Here is an 8052-nt window from a genome sequence, read left to right as displayed (position 1 = left end):
CAAACATTTAAAATTATTAATTTATAGTACATGATGAATCCTTTCCACTGTGTGTGTCTGTACAGAGGTCACATCTGATGAAAACTGTAACTGTTTGTAAACACATCTCAATAATTAAGAACAACTGATTAAGCTTTGTCTCTTTTTCAGCTCTACTGAGTCTGTCTTGAAACACTGCACACTATAGACACAACTGCCAGCCAGTATGAGTATTATAGAGAAACAACCTTATCGCCACCACTTATTGTTGCCCAAAATATGTTATCACAGAGTGCTTTGATTAAATAAAAAAAAAAAACACTTTTAGAATTTCTATTTTACTATGAAGCAGGTTGTGTTAAATGCATATTGCGAAAACAAGCAATAATTTGCTATATTTAAAGGGTCTTTGTAGTGATTGGTGGACGGCACGTGGGGCCTCCCAAATAACATTTTGCTCAAGGCCCCATAAAATGTTGGACTGTCACTGTTAGCGTATGATTATTTACTACAAATTTTCAACCCAAGCAAATCAGATAAAAATAATAATAATAAAATGTGCTAAAAATGCGAGAGCATATTTTTAAAGCTGAACACACAAGTAGTTAAATAAAAAAAAAAAACATGTATCCACTACCTGGGTGAGTTATTACAATGTGGCTATTAAGGCATAACGGCTTATGAAGAGGCTCCTGTAGATTAACATGATAAAACTATCTGATAAGAGAACCTCAGGGTTTTTTCCCCTCCTATTTTTAAACAAGATGAGGAGGGCATTCAAGATATCGTTAAACGGCGCGCACGGGAGTTTGTGTGCGCGCACGCGGGACACAGAGGCAGAGAGGCTGCAGACGGTGAGCGCCCATCTGTTCCAGGGCTCCGCGGGATGTAGACGGATTTCCTTTTCTTTCTTTCTTCCTTTGAACTTTACCTTATTTTTGGACTGCATGCAGAAAACAAAGTTTTCTGAACTGTTTCTGTCTTTCTGGGTTGAAAATGGAGAGCTCTGTTGGAATAAAAGTTTGAGACTAATAAATCAGTTAACGGTGAGGGTTTAAATGGCTCTGTGCTTGTCAGTATTTACAAACATGTTATTTTTTTAATATAAAAAATATTTGCTTTTACAAACAACTTTTATTATTATTATTATTATTATTATTATTATTATTATTATTATTATTATTATTATTATTATTATTATTATTATTATTATTATTATTATTATTATTATACCCCTATTTGCCTAATTTCGCTTTAATTTCCGTTTAGAGATATTTCCAGTTTCCTCACTTCCTTCTACCACAGCCATCATATTTAGCCCTCCCTGCACATATTTCCAGCGGGTTATCACTATTGCCATTCCTCCCCTTCCTTTCTTGATGTGCTTCTCAGATTACCATCAGTGCCCCTCAGATATTTTTTAACAGATCTTCGGCGCTCGGCAATATCCACTCGGAGCCATCTGGTGCTGATCAGAATCTGACTGACTTCTCGGGCTTCAGTCGTTTAAAGGCATTAAATCTAGATGTACAGAACAGCGCCTTTGACTCGGGAGGTGGGTGATAGGAGAATCGAATCAAATATATATATATAAAAAAAAAGTAGAACAGTTACAATAGTGTGAACACTATTGCAGCCCCTGTGCGTGAGTGCGCCACACGGCTCTGGCTGTGACAGGAGTGGACAGCAAAGCAGAGGTTTTCGTTTTTAAGAGGTGGAAATTGGATAAGCAGTTCAAAAAGAGGTGACCAAAGCTGAAGATCGGATTTTATTTTTTTTTTCCAGCTCAGTGAACATTTCTGTTTTCTAAAGCCAATAATAGAAAAAAAAGTTACATGTATGGCAAGCTGTTGTAAATATATGGTTTCGCACCTCATTTTAAATTAAATCGGACACACACCATTTTGTTGCGCACCAGAGGACTTGGAAAAGAAGAAGGAGAAGAAAAAAAGAAATCATTCCATCGCTGTTTGGCTTGTCTCTGGCTTGCCCACATTCCTTTTCACACAAAGATGGAAGACCTGAAGTGGTTCTGTTGTTACAAAGGACAACAACAGTCTGGTCTGAGTCCACACGCACACGCGCACACACACACACACACACACACACACACACACACACACACACACACACACACACACACACACACACACACACACACACACACACAGACAGAAGGGCAAAAATAAAAAAAAATAAGTTCAATGAGGGGAAGCAGAAGATTTGGCTACTTAAACCTTTATGAGCAAATCAAAGCACACACAAAAGGAGTCAATAAAAGCATCTAATTAATGGACACATTTACATGCGTGTTTATCTGGTTTGGAGTTTTCGTGAAAACCGTACTTTTTTTGTATTCAGTTATTGACATATTTTCTCATGATTTGATTTAAACTATATTTGAAAAACACCCAACAAGCGCACAAGTTTTGAAATGGAAAAAAAAAACCTGCAAGGACTTTAACCCAAAAGGTTTTTATTCGTCTTCCTTTTTTTTAAGAGAAAATTTGTCAGAAGAATTAGATAAAAGCACCATGAGTCCGCATTACCGAGCACTAATTCCTCTGTGGAGCAGCTTTTCTCTCTTTAATTACAATTTAAATCTATTCAGAGTAAGTTCCTTTTTCTGACGGGTTTACTTCCCCCTGTGTCGGACAGCTGTAAAATCGTGTAGACAGGTTGTCATACAACAATCAAAGCCTTCGGTGAATGGACTCTAATGCTTGAACATTTAACATACAATAAGTCCAAACACGAAGAGAGAGAGAGAGAGGGAGAGAGAGAGAGAGAGAGAGAGAGAGGGAGAGAGAGAGAGAGAGAGAGAGAGAGAGAGAGAGAGAGAGAGAGAGAGAGAGAGAGAGAGAGGGAGAGAGGTAGGGAAGAGGGAGGCCCCAGCCAATGTGCTCCACTCTATATTCACATTATCCACATTGCTCCAAACGAGGAGGAGCTTGCGGGCTCAAGTAGGGGATGCCAATCAAAACATCAACTTCAAATTGTATCTGAGAGATCAGCCTGGAAGACCTCAGGGCCAGGCGCGTCAGTCGGAGCGCAATTGTTGATCAGATCACATCCAGCGGACTCTGCAGCGAGAAAAAGAAGAAAGAGAGGAAGCCGAGATTTAAGAGTGGTTGGCTCTGACTGCTCACCTCTGCATGTCTGTAGTAGTCGAGGTTTTGGCTTAAAACACTTTCCCTCTTGCGCCTGCTGGTTCTTTCGTTTTTCGTGTTGTCCTCCTCGTGTACACTTTTTGCGCATATTTTTTTTTTCTTTTTCTTTTTTTTTTGTCTTTTTTAACTTTTTTTTTTTTTTTTTGGTCGAAGGAGCTGTGCGACAAAAAATAATTAAAAAAAATATATCCAGCGGTTGGAGATGTCTTTCCCGCAGTTAGGCTACCCGCAGTATCTAAGTGCCTCCCAGGCGGTGTACGGGAGTGAGAGACCGGGAGTGCTTACGCCTTCATCCCGGGGAGGGAGCACGGAGATCAGTGGAAGTCCGTCCGCCACGGCGGCGGCGGCCGTCACGTCGGTCCTGGGCATGTACGCAAACCCGTACGCACACAACTACAGCGCATTCTTACCTTACACCAGCGCGGACCTGGCTCTTTTCTCACAAATGGTAAGAACACTTCTTTTTTGTTTGTTAGTTTTTTTCTTTTGCACCGTGCTATTTAAAAGGTGCGCAAAGGTTTCCAACTTTTAAAAAAAATATATGGCATCTGCCCCATTAAAATACTTGTGATTTTGATCGTTTATCTAGTTTTTGTCAACTTTGCTAAAAAAATGGGAAAATAGAGATGGGAAAACTATGAAAAAATGCGGAAAGATAATATACAGATAATATTTTGGCCACATCTTGTGAGGAAGAAACCAAAAAGTTTCAAACTCCTCTGCTTTGTTCGGATGTCTGCTGACGAAAGTTAGTATTGGACTGTTTCAAAATTCTAAATCTGAAACGCTAAATGTTTTTTTTTTTGTGAGTCCAAAGTCCCACTTAGATTATTACTTTCTTTCCAGAACTGTCAGTTTGTTACGTCCCATAAGGCACCTGGCGATTACAGGTCATTTGCAGAGTGTTAATGTGCTGGTTAATGAATGTATTATAGGCCCAAAAGCACAGGGTGCTACAGCTCCAAAGCAATCGCTACTATTAAAGAAAAAAAAAAAATGCACAGATAACATTTGCATGAATCCATGGACATATTTCAACACATGACAAATATTCACAGTAAGTAAATATGGACAATAAAAGATCTTACTGTAACTAAGACCTGCAAACTTCTTCCTGCAGTGGAAGGAAGTTTGTGCACTCTTGCACAAAAGCTGTCAAATATCCAAGTAACCTTTTTCCATTGGCCTACTTATTTGATACCCCATTTGGGAAGATACATGAAAGACATTTTCTGGTAAAAAAAAAAAAAAAAAAGAAGTCTTTGAAAGACCAGTTGGTCAGACGCAAGGCCTGTAGCATGTGGCATGCTGCAAGTTGAGAAGGTTATTTGTGGAAAGCTGTGCGTCAGGTGCAACTGGAACTCTGATTTTTTTTTTTCATAGAGGTCATTTTCATTTGAATACATGGGGGTGGGGGGGTGGAGGTAATCAGATCTAAATGCACACCAAAGTTGTTACCCTGAAAAATAATTTAGAAACCCACTATTTATACCTTGGATTTTTTCCCCCTCTCTTTTTTAAGGGGTCCCAGTATGAGCTTAAGGACAGTCCTGGCGTGCATCCGGCCACTTTCGCAGCACACACGTCCCCGGCCTTTTACCCATACGGCCAGTTCCAGTACGGGGACCCCGCCAGGCCCAAGAATGCCACTCGGGAGAGCACCAGCACCCTGAAAGCCTGGCTTAATGAGCACAGGAAGAACCCGTACCCGACTAAAGGGGAGAAGATTATGCTGGCCATCATCACCAAGATGACGCTGACGCAGGTTTCCACCTGGTTCGCCAATGCCAGGAGGAGGCTCAAGAAGGAGAACAAGGTGACCTGGGGGAACAGGAGCAAGGAGGACGGGGAAGACGGGAACCTGTTCGGCAGTGGAGACGAGGCGGAAAAGAACGAAGACGAAGAGGAGATCGATTTGGAGAGCATAGACATAGACAAGATCGACGAGAACGACGGGGATCAGAGCAACGAGGACGATGACGACAAGTCAACGGAGGGGAGCAGGGAGCACAGAGGTGGGATAGGCGCGCCTGGAGACTTAGAAAGTTTGGAGAAAAGACGAGCCTTCGCCCTGCAGGCCCACGAGGCCTTTGAGAAATCTAAGAGTGCAATGTCGGTTCACGCAGGGGGCAAGGAGAACTCAGACGGCAACAACAACACCACACGAGTTCTGTCCCCCGACAGACCTGGGAGTTTCCCTCTTCCCTCTAACAATAAACCCAAAATCTGGTCTCTGGCAGAGACTGCGACCAGCCCCGACAGTTCATCTCAGAAACCTTCCTCCCCTTGTGCGCCAGGGGCCACGACCAATCACCCATCGGCGCCCCATCACCAGATCCAAACCCACCCGGCCTTCCTCCCCAGTCATGGACTGTACACTTGCCAGATTGGAAAGTTCCACAACTGGACAAACGGGGCCTTCCTGGGCCAGAACTCCCTGCTGAACGTTAGGTCTTTTCTGGGGGTCAACCAGCACCATCACCACCATCCCAGCAACCATCCGCTGTCAGCCCAGCAACAGCAGCAACAACAGCCGACATCAGTGGTTGTGTCACCGGTCGCAGCCTCCGCAGCGCTCAGTAATGACAGCAAGGCCCCAGCAGACAACCACAGTCCCAAACACATAGGTAGGATGGCAAGGGGAGGGGAGGGGAGGGGGGGGGGGGGCATGAAAGCGCAGAGAGTTCAGAGTTAAGCATGTTTACTTGTGTGCTTTATCTTAATGCACGTAGCTGTTTATTTTTCCAAGAGACCCACCATTATAATAACAAAGCCTTGCGCACGCTCATGCGCGCATCAGTAAGCTGCTTAGACACTCTTATTTCCCCTCAAGCCTCCCCCCAAAACCCTTCACAAACAACTCACCTTAAAGTCAGTTAAACAAGAGTTAAATTGTAGGAAAAAAAAAATTGAACAAAGTTCTACTGTTTCTTCTCTGTGCTGAAACCCACGTGTGTTCTGCCTTGTTTTCCCCTTGTAGAGCATGAAAGATCTGATTCGCCTCCAACACAGACCCTGAAGTCCTCATTTCGTCCCATTCATGACAGGTGAGACAACTTGGGACTCATTCTGCTTATTTGTTGTTATTTAATATTCCTGAAAATGATTGCATCAGCAGGAAATTAGCACTGGTTTAGAGCAGAGTTTTGCAACAGATTTTTAAAAGCACAGATTGGAAAAATAATTAACATTTCAATGCAAAGCAAATTAGAATATTTTTTTTAAGTAACTTAAAACTAATTTATTTTGTATAAAAATTCCAGATTGGGAAATATTTTAGATGCATGTTCTATTTTTTTTTTCTTTTTAACAATTCCTAATTACTGTTTTTCTTTTTTTTTTTTTTTTTTTTTTTGCCTTCAACATAAGGCAATAACTGCTAGAGAAAGCATAGATAACATAAAAAAAGCAGTTTGCTTTAAGGGTGACAGGGGTCTTGACTTTCATCCCACACCCCCTTTAATTCCTCCCCTCTGGGGAGAGTGTGGCTACTTATCAAGCCACCGAGTAAAACGGGCTCTGTCTGGGCTGTGTGCTTTCCCTAAAGACCCCTGGGAGGCCCTGAGCCCAGGGGAAGAGAAAAAAAAAAAAGTAGTTTACCACTGTTTCAAGTTTTCACCTTGCAATGAATTGTAGATAATAATGAAAGATTTATTTTTCCTTCATTTAAATTCTATATGAAATTTATATAGATATTATTTTTTTCATGGAAACACAGCGTGGAATAAGAATATGCAGGCTGGATCCCTGTTCCCTAATCAAAACCTTTCAGGCAGACACTTGAGATGCATATTGAAACCCGCTGTCCAAACACGGCGGGGGTATTTATCTGCCTCTCTGTATTATTCTTTATCCAGATCCTCTCTGCCTTCCAGCGCCAGGAGCCCCCAAGACGCAACGCAACGGGTCCTCACTGCTCTCTCCTCGGCTTGATCAAGACATTTGATTTTGTTTCCCGTATTTTGAAAAAAAAAAAAAAAAAAAGAGAAAGGAAAGAAGGAAAAGAGACTTTACGCTCCACAGAAAGGACAATACGAAATAAAAATGCAGTGCAGCATTGAGTCGGTACAGAACAAATGGCGTAATTTGGTAATATCCTGTGGATGGATGGATTACTTCCTCTATTGTTGTGTAGCCTATACTCGCGCCTATGATGTTACTCTCTCTCTCTCTCTCTTTTTCTTCCACTTTGCCCAAACTGGCTAGGGCATTTTGGTAGGCTTTTTACTTTATTATTATAATATTATAATTATAATTATTTGTCTTTATCCTGTGTTTTTTGGTGTCTTTTGTTGAATGTAAATACCAAGTGATTTAAATTTGTAAATAGAAAACATTGAAGGAATTTGTCCAGATCGTATATTTTGCTTAATAAACTAATTGAAATTTTAGAGAAAAATCCAAGATTTTTAATCTTAAATTCTTTCATTATTATTATTATTATTATTATTATTATTATTATTATTATTATTATTATTATTATTATTATTATTATTATTATTATTATAAAATTGCGTTTTTCCTTTTTTTTTTCCTTTTTTCTTCTTTTTTACAACGTGTGAACGAAAGGAGAAAAAAAAACCGGTATTGGCAGACCGTAGGCAAGCAAGCTTAATTTTATTCAAGTTTGGAAGGAAAGCAGCGTGGATGCATTGAGGTGCTAATAAGTGTCCAGATGGTTGCTGGTGACAGAAAATGGACAGGAGCAGCTGGGAACGTCATTAAGTAATAATATGGGAACGCCCAGTCCAAACAAAATCAAATGGTTAAAATCTAATCTGTCAGAGGGAGAAGTCGATTCGAAGATAAATTATTAATATTTTCTCTTTTTCGGGGGGGGAGAGATTGAGGGAGGGAGCAGGAGACGACTGACATATAGTAGGGACCTTGCTGTTTTGTGAGC

The 8052-nt window shown here is 40.9% G+C and overlaps 1 protein-coding gene across 1 annotated transcript; it reads left to right on the top strand.

Annotated features, from left to right (window-relative positions):
• The first annotated feature begins 2904 nt into the window (after positions 1-2904).
• irx1a (iroquois homeobox 1a) lies at positions 2905-7417 on the top strand. Its single transcript, XM_012864621.3, has 4 exons — positions 2905-3597; positions 4672-5776; positions 6130-6196; positions 7007-7417. Exons 1-4 carry the CDS (start codon positions 3352-3354, stop codon positions 7080-7082), a joined length of 1494 nt encoding a protein of 497 aa, XP_012720075.2. The 5' UTR covers positions 2905-3351; the 3' UTR covers positions 7083-7417.
• Positions 7418-8052: the final 635 nt, after the last annotated feature.

This window comes from Fundulus heteroclitus, chromosome 3 (genome assembly GCF_011125445.2).
Source record: "Fundulus heteroclitus isolate FHET01 chromosome 3, MU-UCD_Fhet_4.1, whole genome shotgun sequence".
Classification (NCBI taxonomy): domain Eukaryota; kingdom Metazoa; phylum Chordata; class Actinopteri; order Cyprinodontiformes; family Fundulidae; genus Fundulus; species Fundulus heteroclitus.
The sequence above is the reverse complement of the archived record's forward strand: the minus strand, read 5'-3'. Positions and strand labels throughout refer to the sequence as shown.

Bases quoted from the DNA above. Each gene is read 5' to 3' on its own strand.
- irx1a (XM_012864621.3), top strand. From the start codon at position 3,352: ATGTCTTTCCCGCAGTTAGGCTACCCGCAGTATCTAAGTGCCTCCCAG. The intron at 3,598-4,671 runs GTAAGAACACTT...CTCTTTTTTAAG, and splicing joins TGGCTCTTTTCTCACAAATG to GGGTCCCAGTATGAGCTTAA. The intron at 5,777-6,129 runs GTAGGATGGCAA...TTCCCCTTGTAG, and splicing joins CCACAGTCCCAAACACATAG to AGCATGAAAGATCTGATTCG.